Here is a 21,010-nt window from a genome sequence, read left to right as displayed (position 1 = left end):
AGTTTTGGTAATTATTTTAAATTTATAGCAATTTTGCAGTTTTACCAAATCTTAGCTATCAAACAGTTTGATTTAAACAAAGACTTATGTTTTAGAAACCAAAATCTTAGATAGTGTGCAAGGTAAAGGATCATCTTAATCCCTAAGTGAAAAAAGAGCCTTCAGGAACGAAGCCTCATACGTACCCAACAGGGAGATTTAACACAGTAGCTTTGGTTGCGTATGTATGCATCTTTAGCACAAGTTCCCCTGGAGTCACACATTTCCAAGAGAAATGTTCAACCTTCAGCAGTGCCTTTGAAATACTAGAACCTTTTTGTTTAGCAGCTATAATAAGAAAAAAGGGGAAAAAAAAAGTAGTGGGGTGAGGTATAGACTATAATGGTAAAGTTATCATAAATACAGAACTGGTATTTACAGTCACTGAAGTCTTTACATAGGCTTTGATAACTAAGAGAAAAGAGACAGTCAAGAAAAGCTCATAGGTGACAGAGATGTCACTATTTATTGGAAAACTATGGTCGAAGCAAGGTACTGGAAGAATGTGTAAATTAGACATCTTCGAAGACACTTATGTCCTTTCTAACACTCCTTAAAAATGCATTCTGTCCACATGTAAAGGAAGTAAACATCCATACAAAGCTTATGTTCATATTATAGTTATTTTAACTACACTTTTGATTATATTTTGATTAGTTTTTGTTAAGATGGTTATTTTTTGGGGGGGGAGTGGGGTTCTATTTGGTTCTAGCTGCTCTACTCCTGAAATAGTACCTGACATTTGAATGTCTTTCTAACTTAATCTGATTGTCATAAGAACCAATAGCTTTATTGTATGCTATTGTTTGTATTCCACTGATATAATCATATGTATATTCAAACCATCTAAGTTTCTGGATCTCGAAATAATCTCTCTTTAAACATAACTAAGAACTTACAGTACATTGGTTTAAAAATTCGTTCAAAAATCAACTCTAGTCATATTGCAGATTTTAGTGCATTTTGATCAGTTCAGACATAAAGCTTTCAGGAACAGAAATTACACAGATAAAAAAGATAAATAAGAAACACAAGGAAATCCATAACAAAAAGATACTGATGAAAAACATGCAGCAAACCATAATAAACAGTAAGAAGATCCTTTCAAGAATATATTCATCTTCCATATGAACTAACAATAACATGTTGCTTGGATTTCAAATATATTTCCAATAATTTGTTTGCCTATTTAATGATAAGCTGCCAAACATAACAGCACAGACATTCAAGTACACACTTGCAGCCTGGAAGGCCAACTGTATCCTGAGTTGCATTAAAAGATGGGCAGCCAGAAGGATGAGGGAGGTGATTGTCCTCCTCTGCTATGCCCTTGTGAGGCCCCATCTGGAGTACTTTGTGCCTGGACCCCAGCACACAAAAAAGTGTGGAGCTGTTGAAGTGGTTTCAGAAAAGGACCACAAAGGTGACCAAAAGGCTGGAGCACCTCTCCTATGATGAAAGGTAGAGAAAGCTGAGCTCATTTGGTTTGAGGGGGAGAAGACTCTGGGGAGACGACTCTGAGGAGACCTCACTGCTGCCTTACAGCACTTGAAGGGAGCTTACCACAAGGAGAGGGACCAACTCTAATAGTGAGTGCACAAGGGGGAGCAGTTTCAAACTTAGAAAGGGAGGTTTAGGTTAGATGCCACAAAAAGATTCTTTAATCAGTAGGTGGTAAGGCACTAGAACGAACTGCCCAGAGAGGTTGTAGATGCCCTATTCCTGGAAGTGCTCAGGGTCAGGTTGGACGGGGCCCTGAGCAGCCTGATCTGGTGGATGGCAGCAATGCCCACAGCAGGGGACTGGAATGGATGATCTTTAAGGTCCTTTCCAACCAAAGCCACTCAATGATTCTATGAATATGCACTTTTCTGCATTGGCCTTACCTCCAGTGTCATCCCAGCACACTAGTGCAGAAAAGCTAACCAGGATTTCAACAGGTGTCAGACTGTCCACAAGTAGATAATAGGAGACTCGATCATCAGTAGACTGTATAGAGAAAGAATAAGTTCATTTTTATTTTTTATTGAATGTTGTCTGCTCACACATTTTTCATCCTCAACTTTAATACGGAATTCCTATGCAAATATAAAAAATTATAAGGTAACTCTGCTGTTCCTAGAAATTCTTCAAAGTCTGATGGTGAATGAGCTCCTTTGCTACTGATCTGTTTTAACATGTGCTACATTTTCTCAGAGTCATATCAATATATTTTTGGTGCTTCATCCTAGAATGCTATATATTGCTACTTCTTTCACAGGATTATATGAAATGTTATACTTGTATAAATTTTATAACTCTGATACAGAATTTTCCTGTTAGTTTATACAACTCAAGCATATCAACTTAAAAAAAAGAAAATGGAGTTACAGTAAAGGGTGATTAGATGTGTTTTAGCACAACAGCACACAGTTTCACGTAGACTTCAGGTTAATTATGGTTTGTGAAAATATATCATGAAAGGTTTCATAAAATTTCTCATTATGTGATCATAAATACAGAGAGGTATAAAAATGAAGGTATACTATAGTTATGAAGCATAATCTGTGTAGTTAACCTTCTCAGTATAGAGTTTTATATTAAATTCATGCCTAGAATTTGCACTTCAGAACTCTGTAATTACTCTTCAGTTACATTATGAAACTGGAGCTGGAACAGGATATTCAAGCATGTTGAATAACCTTCTGATAATAAAAACTAATGGCAGATTTAAAGAAATACTGTAATTTTATGCAACTAAGGAGTATTTCTAATCCCCACAATAGAACCTCATGCATATCACCGTAGGAATTAGCATGTACAGAGAAAGTAGAAGGCTAAGCTAAACAGACTTCTGATTTGAGTGTTAGATGACAGGTGAAGATGAAGAAAGGGAATTGAAGGGATTCTGAAGCTGAATCATCACTGAATTTAATTGCTGTAAGATAGATTTCACTCAAGATGGAAAAAAAGATGGAGACACAATTCAGTGTAATATATACTCTCACTACTGATTTTGATGAGTTGCGTACTCCATATTTTTAAATTTATTCTGTAATGGCAATTTATAACATATTTTATTCTTGATTTGAACATAGTGAAATACTTCCAGGTATTTGCTAGGAAAATAATCTGTAATAATCCTAACACATTATTACATTTTCAGTCATAGCAGTTCTACACAATGTACCAATAACACTTAGGATATATGTATTATCTAATTACACAGTTTTAACAAAGACAAAAAAAAAAAAAAACACACAAAATTCAAAACAGTTATATACCTTAAAATCTGTCTTCTGATAGTTATAAGCATACGTATGTGGCTTATGAAAAATATACAGGTTCCTAGGAAGACAAAATATATAAATTATGTATTTCAGATAAATATTTGTTCCATTACATAACTTTTTAATTTTAATTAGTACATGTATTATAATCTTCCATAAGTCACACAAAGCTATTCCTCACAAATGGTTCAGAATTATTAGTTTCATTAGAGGTCAATACAGTTCACCTACGAAGAAATCAGCTGATAACAACTTATACTTTTGCTGCTTTTCTACAATGGTATATTGGAGGTCAGGCCATTGGTTTTTCTTATTAACCTGTAAACTGTAAGTTGTAACAAGTTAGTATTTTTTAAGAATTTTCATGCTTAAAAGCTACTGCAATAAGTTAACTATGAAGTGTCACTGTAAGGAAGAACTCCTATGTAAAGTTTATTAATGCCTATTCTCAATTTTCTAGTGTTTTCTTACTTTCAGAAACATATTTTTTTAAGTCTAAGAATTATATCCGAAATACATTAATATTAAATAAACTACATGATTTTTGAAATAATAGATTTTTATTATTTTTTTTCAACTTGGTGGGAGAATAGAAAGTTTCTTTTTTGGAGCAAATGCAAAAGATGTAACAACCCTTATTGCTTTGTGACAGTGATGTTCAGACACAGAGTTTGATCAATCAGCGGCTAATGCATCTGACATAGGAGCACCTTAACTGCTATGTGTTTCAAGACCTGCCATCTTCCACCCATGTCACAGTGTGGCACATGCTTTGTGAAGCAGATGGTTATGCTCTCCAGTACTCTAGAGGGCACATGCAAGGCAGCCTGTTGCTGCATCTACAGATTCACTGTCAATAGGAACAGGGTCTGAAGAGAAGCCTTGGGACTAACCTGAAAGGCAGGAAAACTATACAGAAAAGGTCTGTTGAGATGATGCAGGTTTAATACAGTCACTTTTCATATTTCATCACTGTTATATTGTATATTGTATGGAATACAACACAAAACTTCTGTTCCTTACTGGAAACAAACACAGAAGTCCTCAACGCTAATCCAGGTTTCCTTGGAAACAGAAGTTTTTTCTTGACTTGATTTCTTCCTTTAATTCATCCACTGCCTTGCTGTTCATAACAGTAACAGCTGTTTCTGACACTTGTTTTGCATTAGAACTAAAATTCTCACGCAATTCTTCTGCAGACATAGGAAGACACACAGATTCAATACATGGGCAACAAATACATCAAAGCAAAATCATTCTTATGTAAAAAAGTATCCTAAAATCACCAGGCTTTTTCTATACATCTCAGAGTTTAAAAATAATAACTATAACATTAGCCTAAAAAGATCAAAAGATGACTAATAAAATTCTGCATAGCATTTTGCGGCTTCCATCTGAAACTGCTTAAGTATTCTGTCTCATTATACCGTTACAAATGAAACTGTGCACTGGAATATGAGCTTGTAAAAAACATTGAATCCACTGCTTCTGATCAGTGAAAAGCTAGTGTGGCATTGTAATTTTTATAACCCACAGAAGACATAAAGGCCTATCCTTGCTGCTGGAACTCAGAATCCCTGTGATGCTACTCACATAGTCAGTCGAACAAGTTGTTAATAGAATTTAATTTCAATAATGTTAATTAATTTTCCTGAAGGAAAATCAGAAATCTCACTATTGTCAGAATCATGCCAAAATATCTACGCAGAATATCGTGTATACACATTTTCTAATAAATTAATAACATTTTAAGTTACAATGTAATTTCACAATCTCTGCCTTTACTCTATGAGATTCACATGAATTGTTATAGATGTTACTCAGTCTTCTCCATAAAGTTTTAAGCATAGTCCAGAGCAGCTGAGAATAGTAGAATACAACAGTTCAAACATTAACAGCTGTTAACTTAGAATGCTAAGGAAGAAGCTGAGTTAATACCCAAACATACCCATGCAACAAAGAAGAAAGCTAACTAGAAAAATGTATTATTTATTTTTGAATATGTGTTTTAATATTTCATGTTCATAGAAATACGGTGATCTTCTGGATAACTAATGAGCTTATAAGATGGAAGTGATTGTAATTATTTTGCAACTATTTGTAAAGAGTTGAAAGGAATATAATGGAAGGAAATGTGCTACAGTCCTTTTTTTTTTCCCTTACGGGAAAAGTGCCTGAAAAATGTTAAAAAAATAATTAAATAAATGTAGGCTTCTCCTGAGAATTGTGTAATAAGGGTTTTGGGCCTCCAGTGAAATAACCAGTAGTTGTCTTAGAAACCTGCCTTTTTATGACCCACGTTGTAGAGACTATGGAAAGGGGATCACTGCAGTATAACTATATCCCATTTCAGAGCTATGTTGAATAGAGTGTTGCTCCTCTGTTCATTCTGAACACAGGGACTAGAGTGCTATCAATAGGCATTGTTCAAGATCAGCTGGATCAATAGATTTCTAAAGCCTTCGAGTAGAAGATATGCTCCACCTTATTTAAAAGTCAATAGATAAACCTTTCTGTTCTGTTTCATTTATATAGACTGGGACTAGATGGAACATAACCTTCCAAGGGCAGCTAAAGGAAAGCAAAACCAGTTTCAACAAAATGGCTGAATTTTCTCCCCTCTTTTCTTTGAAGAAACAGTGAGAATCTTGTGAGAATGTCATAAAAAAAGCATTTTTTTTCCATTTTTATCTATGCATACCAAAGGTAATGCTGTTCAAAGCATTATTTCCTGGAATCATACAGAAACACAATTCCAAAAATTTTTTATATGACTTGTATGCAAGAAGGGGTACTTCCAAATATGAAAAACTGCAAACACTAGGTAATATATTGAAGATATTATTTCTGGAATAAAACAGTAACTACATTTGAAGAAAATCTTAAGAGCTGCTCTGTACAAATCAGTACTTTAAGGCTGACATATGGAAGGTAACTTCAGCAACTAATTGCCTGTAATTATTATACAATTTATTTCTTGAAAAAATGTAAATACTAAATATAGAGGGATATAAAATGGGGTAGATGGATGATTAATTGAAAGGCAAAATAATTTCCTCTAGGCAGAATGTCAGACTAATTTAGGATTTTTTTTAGGAGGTAGGATTTTTTTATAAAAACACTAATTTTTAGATAATGAAATGCAATAGGTATAACTTAGCCAGATTTCAGGAAAGTAGCTGATTTGATATCATGCTGATATTTATTAGTAAAACTGAATATGATGAGATTTGGTATAAAAAGTGTAAGCTGTGTAATAAAGAGAGCAGTGATATTTATGCAAATGTAAATGCTTGCATTAGGAACACAATTAGAATTTTATTAAGAACTGGAGGCATATACATTGGAATTGATGAGTAAACTCAAGTTCTCTGTTCATTAATAAATTACAAACTGACATCAAACCATCCTTATCTCACGAGCTCAAAAAAGCATATTGGTTCTCAAAAAAATATCAGCACATACAGAGAAGTGCCACAGCATTAGTAGCAATTCATCAGGGTTCCTGTACTAATCAGGGCTAACCAGGAATGTGGCAAAGGAATATAAACTGCAACATCAAAGACTGGTAAATGGTCAAAAAACAGCAGCATCTAATTATGCACTTAATAACATGCACATTCCTACTACTTTCCTACAATGTATCTATTGACTGGGCGATCCCTCAATGAGTTGGATGACCTTTGGAATGAAAGAAAAGTTTGCTCAAATTATTAACATTATGTTGCATCAGTAAGTTGATAAAACTCCTCTGTGACCCACATGATCACTGATTCTAATGCAACAAAAGGATATAGAGACATTTGGAATGATACCAATATTATAAAAGTGGATCATGTTATTATTCTATATTCTATACAGGACCAATCTGTACACTAATTAGTAATCTTTTCTTCGAGGGGCATTTCCTGACTGGGCTTTCAAGTAAACAGAACATATAGCTGTCTGGCTGCTGAGATGCACCAATTTTAGAATCAATAATGACAGCTACAGAAATAGTTCAGCATTCCAGCATATGTATGGCAGGCTTTAAAGAGCCATCTATTGCCAACTATTATATTTCTATTGGGTTTTGGGCCAGAGCTAAAACAGATACCAAGCTGTGAGTCAATAACTAAAGGATTGTATTTCCAGCTTATTAACTTACAGAATTTTGATACAGTGAGATTTCCCTGTTTTGTTTCTATTTACTGAAAATATAAAAATCCTACAAAGAAATAACAAGAAAATATATCCTAGCACTACAGTGGTTGAAATGATTAAAGTTCTTGAAAGTATAATGTTAAAATAATGTTCTTTGCCTGTACTGAACATATGTTTCTTGTTATTTTCCATCTGCACACTCTTCAAGCCCTAACAGACTAAAAACATAAAAATGCAACACATTAAAATTGAAGTTGTCCTTTTCTCTTCTCTCCTACCTCAGAGAAAACAAAATAAAAACAGTTCACATTGTTCAGAAACAGAACTTTATGTACAAAATCCAGTATATTTTATTGGAGATTAACATTCTAATGTGAAAAGTGAATTTTTTCAAAATATTCCTGCAAGTTAGGGAATTTTAAATACCAATATGAGGAGTCCATTCTGCAGTTACATCCATTCTTTGAAGTGTTTACGACCAAAACCCATAAACCCATAAGACTGATTATATTCTTAAAATAAAGGTTAACAGTGAAATCAAATAATATGAGAATGGCAGAAATCTGAATATGACTTTCAAAAATATTTACCTCCAGTGTGTCTCCTTGTTTTATGCTGCTCCTATATGAGGGGGGAAAAAAAGTTATTCTAATTTTGCATCATATTTTTTAAGAAAATATTTCCTTTCTGCATTAGTCCTTTCTGAGCTAGTACATTATCTCTAAAGGAAAAGGAAAATGAAAGCTAAGGGTATGCTTTCCTAGAAACATACATACGATCTGCAGTTTGGGATAAAAACTGATCAACATGCCTACTCCTATACTATTAAAACTATTATCTGACACTACTGTTCTTTGACAATGAGTTCTATTCCAACAAGTAATTAGATGTATTCTAGATGTGGTTCTATTCTATTTGTTTTCATTTTGGAGAGTTTATTAAGGTCTCTTCTGACAAGAATTTCTTGTTGTGCATCTACAACTGCCAATTGAAACATCATACTTGATTGCTACAGCATTTTTGGTTTTGTGTCAGCAGCATAAATAAAAAATATCTGCAATTTTTGATAGTTTGTTTGCAAACAACTTTACTCTGGCCATTGCCTTTTCAAAGCTAGAGGAGCTGAATTGACTGACGTTGAAATCCAGTTAGCCTGCCTTTTGGAAAGTCCACTTTGCACTAAGCTATCAGTGGGTTAACTGGACTAACTTTACCTTTGCAAAGGAAAATAATGAAGCCTAGAAGTTCTGTCACAAACTCCATCTTTTCATTCCAGCTCTCCACTTAACAAACACTGTCACCTCCCTTCCACCCAAAATCCTCATCTATATTCATTTCTGTCTATGGCAGAGGTGCTAATGTTGAAGTTGACAGCACTGAGCATCCACATAAACATGGTAATTTCCTGCTTAAAACTGAAAACAAAGTTATTAATGCTCAGTATAACACAACATGAAATTCTACAAACTGGCAATAAGCTAGTGATTGAGGATATCGAGGTTGCTCTTTCAGCATTTGCTATTTCTAATCAGATCTATAATTATTTATATGCATATTGTTATTTTCAGCTTCAAAACTAGAGAAAGAAAACTCTCCAATAATAAATCTCCTAGAGATACCCATAAAGTGTTTTTTAATTAAAACATTCAAGATGGGAAACAAAGAAGATTATTCTGCAAGTTAAAAACTTTGTTTTCTTTTTCCATCGGTTCAAATGCAGTTCTACCTATATACCACAGCTGTTAATAGCCTCAACAATTTTCAGATGAGATTTAAATGAGGCAAAGGTAAGGTTCAAGAACAAGTTAATTAGCTGCTCATAACTTCTTACATTTCACCTCCGAATCAGATTGCCCTCAGACTAAATCATATTCACATCTCCTTACCACTCTTATTTTTTAATCAGTATCTCTCTCTCATGTATTTTCTTACTCGTCCTTGAATTTCCTTGTTTGCATGCCCTACTGTGACAGTGCAGCTTTCTAGAATCAGAACGGCTCTTAACTCCAGGACTCACAAAGTGACATTCTAAACTGTTTCTATGCCACTAGCACATAGATGTCTATTATTTTACTTTACAATTAACTAAATCTTTGTTCAGCTATAGAGACAGAAATAACCCAACCAATAATTATAATACTACTTACAGAACCTTTTTGTCCTGCTGCTTTTGTAACGGTTTTTGTAATTTGCAATAATTAAAAACACTTTTAAAAGAACATGAAGTATGATTAAATATATTGTCTGTAAAATGAGCACAAAATCCAGAGTAGCCAAAAACATCTTACTGCAAAGAACTTTCCTTCACTACAGCACTGCCTTATTTTTAACTAATAAATATCCAATAAATATGTCTACACACATGTACACTTTCTACACTACACAATGGGTACAGAACAGTTTAAAAAGAAATGAGTTTCAGATCTGAAATGTAAAAATTATAATATATTCTGAAGAGGAAACATGTAAATAGGTACTCCAAAAATTATATAGCAAAAAATTTTCCTTTTATTTCAAATCTTACCAGAATTAATTATTGAGTTTTCTTTGTCTATGAAGATACCTAATACTATCTTCAGCAGTATGCATGTGGTCTTCAAACACATTATGCAACTCTATACATCAAGTTACTGTACCTCAAACAAATTTCAGAAATATTATCCCCATGTATATTTATCAGTTTGTCCAAGAAAGAGACTGCAGAAATTTTAAAATAATTCGGTCATCTTTTCTACAAGATTGTAAAGATCAGCATTTTGAGGTTGTTTTTCCTTCATGTAGCCCTTTGGATGGACATATTTTACAGAGACTTTTAAACAATTTTCTATACTGTAATCATATTGAATGTAAAAGCATTACTTGGGACAGAAAATAAAAGCAGACAGGAATAGCTGCCATAAACACAAATTGGGAGCACATCTTTTCCAAAATATAATTGTTTTTCTGTTTAGATGCAGATTTTTAATTGTTTTGAAAGGCATTTTTATACATACTAGGTAGCTTTTCCCCTTCAGTTTTCTGAAAGTCAAAGGTGGAAATGCTATCAGATGCTCTTACGAGCGCTGTTTGCCACGTTAAGTATGAAAATGATAAGATAATGGTACTGACAATCTGGACTCGTTTGTACATGTTGAGCAAATGAAAATACATTCGTCAAGCTTTGTTTGTTTGTTTGAATATTTAAATCTCTATTTGTCTGTGCTGCAAATCAGTTTTCTGTATAAAGTATTATACATGAAATAGTGTGGTATCCAGAAAGTCTTTGTTTGAAAGCATCCTTTGTCTGTTCAAAACATAAGGTTTAAACACTACATCGAGCCTTCTGTTGGAGGCCTATTTAAAAGCAGACTTTGGTAGTATATGTAAAGAACAAGGTAAAAAAACAATTTAAAACAAAAATGACAACAACAACAAACAGCGGTTACATTGCCAAAAGTAATTCTAGTAACATCCCATTGATATGAGGTAAGATTCATATTGCCTGTCATGGAAAACTACACTGGAGACAAGTAAGTAGTAAACCTTAGTGACTGGCATTTTCTTCTGTGGGGGCACATGGCAAGCAGTGCTGAGCGTGCTGCCCCTACCTAGTGAACATTTTTGGAGCAATATGGCTTTCAATTAAGAATCATGTGAGGATGTGGTTTTACGGCATGCGTTTACAAAGTTTACATTTTTCAAGTTGCCACATACCATCCTTCACTATAGCTGAAATAGCATAATTGAAATAATCAACGAATCAAACATTTATAAAGACATGATTCTCATTAAGACTTTCCCATCAAATCTATTTTAAAGTGCAAAATCAAAATATTCTATTGTACTGGCAATGTTACTTTTAGAATCTAAAGAATAAATCAAAAAATGACTTTTAAATGAAGCGTTAGCAAAAGATGTTCTATGCATCAATAAAACTAGTAACTGGAACAAAGAGGAAATTTACTGAAATATGGCAGGTGGTCTTTTAAAACCTATATTTAAGAATCAAGTATTTCCTATTTCTTCTTTCACTGTCTTTTGGAACATAAAACTAGGCCAAGTAAAAATAAATAAATAAATAAGAAAAAAGAAAATTAAATGATTACCTGAGAATAATCTTCCACATTTGAGCGTCTCCCACTTTGATTTATTTCCACATTACTGTCATCTACATTTTCATTGCTTTCAGTGACAGAAGGGAGATGGGTCATCAAATGAAATCCTTTTTGGATGGTAGACTGTGTGAAGGAGCTAAATAACAAAAGAAAGCTCAAATGCTTTAACCCATACATTTGCTTTCAAATCGCTGATCTCATAATTACTTTTTTTGACAGAATTCTGTCAGAATAACTTGTATCTCCTTTATTTCAATAGCTTAATAAGGCAGCACAAAATGTATATATGCATATATTCCTTATAGTTACTGGCTTAGTACCACACAAATACACGTGTTTGTAAGACGTGAACTGTTGCCTTCTTAAATAATCTTCAACAAAACAAAATCCATTTGATGAAAACCAGATGATAACACCAGAAATGAATGAATTTCTATGGCCTGTAGAAAGAAAAACATATAGAGATAGGGCAAAATAGTTTGAAATGTAAGGCCAACTCTGGCTATAGTAAAAGGAAATTCTGCCTCTGAGTTCAGTGGAGGCAGAAGTAAAAACTGAAATATAGAAACATAGAATTACAAATAATTCCATGCAAGTTAAGCAAAGTAGGAAAGCGATATCAAAACAATGGTGTAAACATGACAATTGCATGTAATTGTGTTGTGGCAACAATGAAGAACAGAGAAAAACGTTGGTGTTATATAACTCCTGTCTTAAGGATTGACATAATGAAACATGGAGATCCTTAGCAGTAACAGTGTTACAATTATCATCCCTTTGAGTGCTTCCTTATTAGAATAAAAGCAAGAGATGAAAAACAAGTTCAGTGTCAGTTATGTATAAAAGTCCTTTATCATATTTAGGTAGCTATGTTACTTGAACAAAATGCCAATTCCTGCTACATATTTTTGGTTTATACTTTTAATTAAATCACAAGAGACTAAATTAGCGGATTGTCATGGAAACTTAGACTATCTAACAAACCATCCTCAAGAAAATGGTGTAGATTGACTATAAAGGAATTCATTAAATATGAAAAATAAATAAATAAAATATGCTAATATACAAATATTACATCACCTTAATTTTTATTCTCTTGTTCCTTCAATAATGCATTTATGCATATTTCTTAAAATATTTATATGTGTATTTATTCCTACAAACAATTAATTTACTGTATTTTAACCAGCAAAAAGCATCTCAATCAGCAAAAGAATATTCCCAGAGTATTTCATAATAATCCAAAGTCATTTCTGCAACAGTCATATGTTGCTCTTCAAAAAATATCTAACTGGTGTATTATCAACCCAACCAATCATTATGACCGAAATGCAGAACCTGTCAAATATGCAGTTTATTCAGATAACTTACAGCTGTATTTAGCAAAAGTTGCACATGTATTTTTACAGCAAAAATTACTAACAGTGTGATGTTACTGATAAAACTATTGAATACTTACATATCTTTCGGTATTTTGATAGAACTGAATTTGTGATTTAAAAAAAGGCTAGCAATCTCAACATATTGTTCAGGTTTCTCTAACACGGGTTCTGGGAAAAAAAATAAAAAACAAAAAACAAACAACTTGTTAAATATATATTCACACAAAATATTTAATACTTAATTGACAAATGATTTCCATAGGTGATTCTTCACCCATAAATCATTTTATAAGGACTTCAGGAAGCAATCTCCAAGCACCATGGCATGATCTTGAATAGAACCACAGAAAAGCTTGTGCTGGGCCCATCCAACCTGGCCTTGAACACCTGCAGGGATGGAGCACCCATAACCCTTCTGGGCAGCCTGTTCCAGCACCTCACCATATAGAAGAGTATGTCATATAGACATAGAATGTCTATAGAATAGAATGACCAGGGTGGTTTTAGCTGATGTATCACAGGAAAATAAATTGCTTAATGCTCTGACCCTCAGCTTGCAGTGTATTCGAAGTGTGTTTAGCCTACCTGTAAATGTATACAAAGTAGCTTGGAACTAAAGCAGGACATTCTGCCTTTGTTGATTTCCTGCTTCTTATGCCAGTCTACTTTGCTAGCCTGCCTGTAAAGCCTTCATATTCAAACTAGCTCATACTATGTACTTAATTCCATTGTGCAGTACAGATAAGCCCCAGAATAGATTTACCCTTAAAACTATTAACAGTTGCAGAAGGACTACTTTCATTCTTGAAATGTACAAAAGGTATTCAGAAGCTTTCATGGCTCTGCATTGGAGTTTCTGCATTGCTCTGATAACATTCCCTCTTCATTTTCTCCAATACCAAAGATTAATTTCTTGGAGACAGATTAAGACACTTCTCAAAGCATTTAAGAAATAATAGATCTAAGGTGAAGTATTATAAAAATAGAAGAAATAAAAATAAAAAAAGAGAGAAAAAGTAATCTCTAACACAGTTCTATTTAAATTATGCTAACATAACTATGTCCTCAAGAATGTTCATAATGATGTAACATGTATTTTAAAATTTATTTAATAGACAAACCTTGAGGTTCAGATTTTGCAACAGTTGTTTTTTTCTGACGAAAAAGCTTCCAGGGAGCAACTGGTAAGGCTGGGTGCTTTGCGGCTTCCAGGGAGCAGGACCTAGTTCTAGTAACCAGGACGGGATGGCTGTGTACTTGGGAAAGCCCATACTGTCTCAGCTTCTCTGAAGAATCAGTCTACAAAACATGGAAATAAAACCTGTTTGGCAATAGCTCTCCTTTCTCATCATCTCTCATGAACAAACAGTATGCACAGAGAAATATCCAGTGGTTTGGGTAACAAATGAAATGAAAATGGCTTGCCTGACAAAATTATCCAAAAGCATTCTAATTAGGATTGATATTCAGCATAAAAGGTAAAATTGATTACTTAGAAGTGTTTACATATAGTTTACTTTTTGTGAAAGATTCATCTCATCTTTAAACTTCTTTGTACAATTGCATTCCTTTAGGTGAAACAGAAAGCACAGGTGGAGAAGAGCACAAGTAAGAAAAGAACACTGACAACATTTTGCTTTAAATAAACATGTCACAAGTAGTTTTTTCTTTTCTGAAACAAGTCCTTACTTCATGCTGAATTTATAAAGAAGCAGAATTCTGAAAGTGACAGGTCTTTTAGATAAGTCATGATATCCTCATAATGTAACATCAATTTGAACAAATATGCCATTAAAGTCAAGCTTTTTATCTCCTGGTTAATTTACAAAATGCATTGAAGGCACTACAGCTGAGCTATCTACTGAAGCCCCTAGCAAAGAACTTAAGAGCAGTTATAGATGTGGACATTGAGTGGTGCTCTTCCCATTAAAATAACAATGCTTCAGTATGCAAGTTTGTTCCTTTTTTTTCTCTGCAAAAAGTTCTGCTTCAAGTTTTGTGTAGCTTTACTTTCTTTTCAAAAATACACCTTATTTCAACTGCTAAATAAATCACTAATTTCCTGATTGCTCCTTCTCATTGCCATGTGTTCCTCAGGTGGCATAATTACAAGCAATGCAGAGCAGACTGTGGTTGTGAATGTCAGAGATACTTAAAAGGAGAGGATCAAATAAAATAATATTAAATGCTCTATGGCAACATATTTCTGCATTTATAGAGGTATATTATGAGTGTGGTGACTAGGTACACACACATCCAAACAACTTAAAAATGAAAGCAAAAACATCTGAAATTAAAAAGGATTTGAAAGAGGACCAGGTAGGTGCTATAAACAAAAGCTTGTCAGCTGCTGAGTAGAAGACACAGTTGAATGAAACAAACTATCAAGGACATATAAACTAGAAAGCTCAGCCAAAAAGGAAGAAGCAAAACGTTTGGAGTGAAATTCTGGTACAATTACAGACAATAGCAACATTTCTGCAACAATTACTTTCTTCTTCTAAACTGTAAATTTCCATTGATGAAGAACTTCTCAGTCCCACAAAGAAAGCCTGAAAATAGGCTTTATTAAAGGAGGACTACAGTAAAACCACTACTTGTAGTGTAGATAGTGTAGAAAGAGTATATTTCTATATCTACTCTTACCTTCCATCTTCCTATCAGTCTTTACTGAAATAAACTGTTTTAGACACATAGATTCCTCTACCTCATCCTATTTGGTCTGCCACGACAAAATACCCTCTGTACCCTAAAAAACTGCAGCCAAGTCTGAGACTAAAGGCCTCAGATGGCAGGAAATACATAACCCCTATGTCACCGTTCCCCATTTGCTTTTGTGATGACTAATACCCTTTCCATTCAGAAGCATCTCATCATGATGCATTTTTTTCATTCCATGCCTTGTTGTCCAAAGACTTCGGTTCTTGGGATCTACATGGAATATAACTGAAAAATAAGCAGGGTCATGGCAGGAAAACACATGACCAGAATCTAAGAGAACATAAGTAAAAAACTGAGCTGATAGTCACTACCTGGTGTTCGTTTGACTACATTAATTATTTTCATTTTACAGTGCAATTGTCATTAAATTAAACATTCTGATAATAAACATATAACGCTTATTTTCCCCAAGGGTACAGGATTACCATCTGAACTAAGGAAAAAATCTTCTCTTCAGATGAATGTAATGGCATACAGCCAACATAAACTGCCATTTCTGGCTGGGTTGGCACAGAAGAACCTATGGAGAAAACATAAAATGTTTTAGAACAAGTTCAGTCATAAATAAACATTGTGATCCATCCGTTATTCAGCCTTCTCTGCCTTGTTTTTATTCTTCTTCTTTCTGACTGTTATTTCATTCAGAACAAGATTATTGTAAAAATCTCAGAAGAGAAGCCATGGATGGAAAAAAAAAATATATTAGAAGTCTAAAAAATATAGCATAATAAATATGGATGTGCACTTCCACCTGAAGGTCATCTCATAAAGAAGTATATCAACTTCTCTGCGTCTTTCCTTAGTCAACTAAGGAAGCATGCAAAGACAGCATTTTAGTGCAGGCATTGTGACACCTGGCATAAGGTTTTGTCTTTGCTCCTTTCAAGTTCCACTTCAAATGTTGGATAACTACTTCCTAATTTTATGTATGCCTACTGAGTGTCAAACTGGAAGTTGCTTTTGGAATAAGTTCCTTTATGTGTGCGAAATGGAACAAGACAATGCTGTTTGCATACAAAGAAAAAAAAAATGGAAACAAGAAGAATGGAAAAGGAGAGTTGGCTATGGCTGGAAACTACAGTTTATCAGACTTTTAAAAAGCCATTTATTTAGAAGTTATGCAGTATCTTTTTCTCAAAGCTGTAACACATCAGCATATTAAATACTCTTTTGGGAATTCAGCTTCTCAAAAAAATATATGTTTGATAGTAATGCGCAAAGCAAGACTTTACTTAATTTTTAGAGTACTGTGAATGCAACAATAATTAAAAAAAAAAAATCAAAATACAATTCCAGAAGAAAATAAATAAAAAATAAATTCCGTAAACAAATAAGTTACACAGTAATTTCAAATTAATATTTCTGGCCACCCGGCCAGAAGGATGTTGAAGGATGTTGATGTTGAAGGATGTTGAAGGATGTTGAAGGATGTTGAAGGATGTTGAAGGATGTTGAAGAAACATTTCCCCATTATGATCTATTGACTAAAGTAGGAACCGAAAAGAAGTTATTACAGAAGTTGTTGGTTTTTTTTTTGTTTGTTTGTTTTGTTTTTATTTTTAATAAAAAGACAGATTTCCACTAGAAAAAAATCTTGGTCTTACAAGACTTGCCTGGAACTTCCAATTGTTCTATGTAGATTTGCTTTACCTTTCAGTATCAAATACAAATTTCTGCAATATTATTTTCATTTTATAAGTTATATTAATATGTTAGAAGAACTTCAGATTTTAACACAGCCCGTGAAGGTTGTATCAATTAAAAAAAAAAAAAAAAAAGTATATTTAATCTTTCTGAAGTTAAGGTAGAAAACAAACAGAAAACAAAGCCCCTTTCTTTGCATTTGTATTTTTAGCTTTGATAGCACTTACTCTCAGCTAAAGATTGAGGAGAGCACTGTACTTCTGTTGACGCTTCTGAAACATGAAGCACTGACTTGTTTTTTTCCTTTTCTCCATCTCTATTTTTCTTCTTCCCAGTTTCTTTCTGCTCTGCTTTTTCTGTGAATGAAAATAAAGATGAAATACATTTTCTCTTTCAGAGGATTCTGCCAGGAATGTTTCTAACATCACATGGAAGAAGCAAGAGGCAAAACCTTGGACTATAGGAAAAAACCCTCAGGTTATAGGAAAATACAACTCTAATTTTAAAAATTCAGAAACTTTTAACAGAGCATCCAAACGCAGTTTGCAGCTTCAGAGATGGACATTACAGAGCTTTACTGTAATGTAGCATTTCCCTGATTCTTAGCTATTTCAATTACTGATACAATTTCTAAATCTTAGGCAGGACTAAATTTACAACATTTTCTGTGAATATACTCCCCAGCCCGTTGAATGAATGACAGTGCTGTTCTCAGCAACTGCATCTTGCTGCACGTGCATTCCTAACTCTGAAATATCTTCTACGCTAATGGGTGAGCTGTAAAATGATAACAAGAGCTCCTAAGTAGAGATCTCAGCCAGGTCTCTTGTAAAATGTTCATAAAACCTTTGACACAGTATTTGGGATTCAAAGCTAGCTAGGAAGGTAGTTTTTTCAATGGGAAGAAATAGAAATTTCAGAGTACGATTTGTATTTTTCACTAATATTAAATGAAATTGCATCTATGCCTAACTTAAAAGTCAAAAAAAAGAAGATCAGAAAACTCAGCCTCAAGCATAAACGTTACAGGTACAAATACATTTCTAAGCATAAGTATTTTCATTTAGCATTTCTTGAAAAAAGTTAATACCTAGTAGCATAACAGAAAAGTTACCATAAATAAAAATGTAGACAAAGATTAGTATGTGGATGCCAGTACACTGTACAGGTAATCACTCTTTCTGATGTCTATCATCAGATATATACTTTCTGGATGACCTGAACAGTTGTCTTCAGGGAGACTAATCTCTTCAATTATAATCTCTCTGCAAGGAATGCTGCAAATCCTTCTGTGAAACACTGCTACTAGTGAGGTCCATAATTAAAACACAGCCTCTTTGAATTCACAGCATTGCAAAACATTTGGTAAAACAACAAACCAACAGACTTTCATGTGGCATAATAAAGATATGTAAACTTGAAGACAGGTTATGTTAACTTTATTTACACTTGATCTGCAAAGATAACACTACTTACAACTACAGACCTTTGTCAGATTTCTCTGCTTTCTCAGGTTTATCTGGATGTTTGTTCACAGATGAAATTTCATTTTTTAACACTGAGACTTTGGCCTCCTTAGGTTTTGTATTTGCCTGAGAAGTATTCTCATCTGTCCACTTAAATCCTGGCACAATCGTTTTCAGAAGGTCCCAGACTTTATCCAAGTATTCAAGCCTTACAATAAAAATAAACATACATACATCACTGTTAATGATATTTGGAATAAGAATGTCTGGTCTTCATTTAGACAAAACTATACTACAAGTGGCAGTCCAACTCTTGGAAAAACTACCAAGTGATTTTAGTAAATAAAACACATTTGCCTGATTTTGTGTGGCAGCCAAGAGGAAAAAAAAGTAAAACAAAACAATGACAAAATGATCAACAAAACAACCAACACTTTGTTAACAGACAAATCCATAAGGAAAGAGAGAATGTTTGCAGAACCAAGTAAATTAGGCATTTTTCTTTGAGCTTTCTAGCATATAAAAGTTGTGGCAGGAAAATTTGAAGAGCATTTTGCAAGTACGCTGCATAATTACTTGATTCTGGCTCTGTACATTAAAAATTGTTTGTTTTGTTTTTAAAAAAATCTTCTTGAAGGTACTTCCAGAAAACATTTTCCTAACTGTCTCAACACAGGCTGTTCTACGCCTCTTCCACTGTTTCCACCATCTACAACAAGGTTTTGACAGGACATTGCAGTTTCTGCTGCATCACTTCACCACAGAAACACGATTCCAGAAATAATCTAAAACTGAATAAATAATAAATAAGTTTAATGCAAGCTAACAGAAGGAAACTTTCTTTTTACAAGTAAACAACTGATTGTACAACAAGCTAGACCCATTTTTATATCACTATTGCAAAAATTCTGTGGTATTCACATTTTCTCATTGCATAATTTAATGTTTGCTTTACATGCTAGATTCATGAATACTGTTTTTATTGTTTCTATTTTAAAAATTAACTACATAAAGAAGCAAAACCAAGTTTGTCAAGATTTCTGAGTCCATGGAAAGCGGACACGCTACTGTAAAAACCTAAATACATCAAAAAATCTAAGCTGCAAGCATAGCCTATGAGTGCTGAAGTAAGAGATGAGATTGAGCACGACTGAACCTATTTAATTCTGAAATATTGTTATAAATAAACAATTTTACCTAAACATAGATAAACCATATTTCTATATACTCATTAAGTGCATCTGTCAAACAGCAAAAAAGAAGAAAAAAAAAGCATAAAAAAAAGTCTAGATGGTTAGAGCAGGTATCCCCACTTATTCATTCAATAAAAATATTGAGTGATATCAAGTTGGAAAAAATCAGAATGCCATTATGTTAATGGACTTAAAACATAAGAAACAAGAAAAAAATATTGCTATATGTTGGAAATACTATTTTTGGAAATAAAAGTGTAACAAGTAATAAAAGTAATCACATCAGATGGATTACTTTCAAATTCATGTAGAATACTTTTAATAGTACATTAATATATAAAGCTATCAATATTAGTGCCACACATTTTATATTCTTTTGATCTTGTATACAGATATCTCTAACCATGTTTTCACCACAGGGTTCAATATTAATTCAAAATAAATTCATTCAAGAAAGAATAATAATCATAAATAAGTTTACAAGCAACTGAATTACATGCAAATAAAAACACAATAAACTTGCATTCCTTGAAGGCAAGTTCTAGAATTAAAACCTTGCACTCCCCAGAACTGACACTGAAGGACTTCTAGAACTCAGCTTAATTTTCATTATCCTTTATAGAACTATATAATTAACAAATATGTGAATTGTTTAATATAAGAACTTACTGGAGAGGAATAACTTCTGGTATCCATCCAGTCAGTGCATGTAGAACTGTAAATTCCTCCAGCTCTCTTTTCTCATTTTCACGTAAACTGTAAGACAAAAGCAGACATTAAACAGGCCTATATTATACTCAATTCACAGTAAACTCCTAGTCTACACTGAAAGATCACAATCTTCTGTAGACAATCAGAAAAGGGGACTGAATTAAAATCAAGTAATGGCAATTTTCCAATCCACAGGTGACTGGCCTACAGGTTCTATCTGCTCCTATGCCTTTGCATTAAGACTGTTCTATCAGTGCTCCCTCTTGTACAATGGCATCATTTCAACATAGTTAGCAAGTACATCTATAACGACACAGAGAAAAGTCTCTTTTTGCAGTGTTGGAGAAC

General features: G+C 33.5%; 1 protein-coding gene across 1 annotated transcript in view; it reads right to left on the bottom strand.

The window, feature by feature from the left end:
• Window positions 1-21,010, bottom strand: part of ADGB (androglobin) — a 73,853-nt gene that overhangs the window by 33,435 nt on the left and 19,408 nt on the right. Inside the window, 13 exon segments of the mRNA XM_010707152.2 lie at window positions 186-327; window positions 1,926-2,028; window positions 3,303-3,366; window positions 4,332-4,393; window positions 4,395-4,501; window positions 8,042-8,072; window positions 11,537-11,681; window positions 13,005-13,095; window positions 14,049-14,226; window positions 16,074-16,168; window positions 17,520-17,648; window positions 18,779-18,966; window positions 20,621-20,707. Coding sequence (XP_010705454.1) covers window positions 186-327; window positions 1,926-2,028; window positions 3,303-3,366; window positions 4,332-4,393; window positions 4,395-4,501; window positions 8,042-8,072; window positions 11,537-11,681; window positions 13,005-13,095; window positions 14,049-14,226; window positions 16,074-16,168; window positions 17,520-17,648; window positions 18,779-18,966; window positions 20,621-20,707 — 1,422 coding nt within the window.

Source organism: Meleagris gallopavo, chromosome 2 (assembly GCF_000146605.3).
Source record: "Meleagris gallopavo isolate NT-WF06-2002-E0010 breed Aviagen turkey brand Nicholas breeding stock chromosome 2, Turkey_5.1, whole genome shotgun sequence".
In the NCBI taxonomy this organism is placed as follows: domain Eukaryota; kingdom Metazoa; phylum Chordata; class Aves; order Galliformes; family Phasianidae; genus Meleagris; species Meleagris gallopavo.
This window is presented reverse-complemented; position numbering and strand designations above follow the sequence as displayed.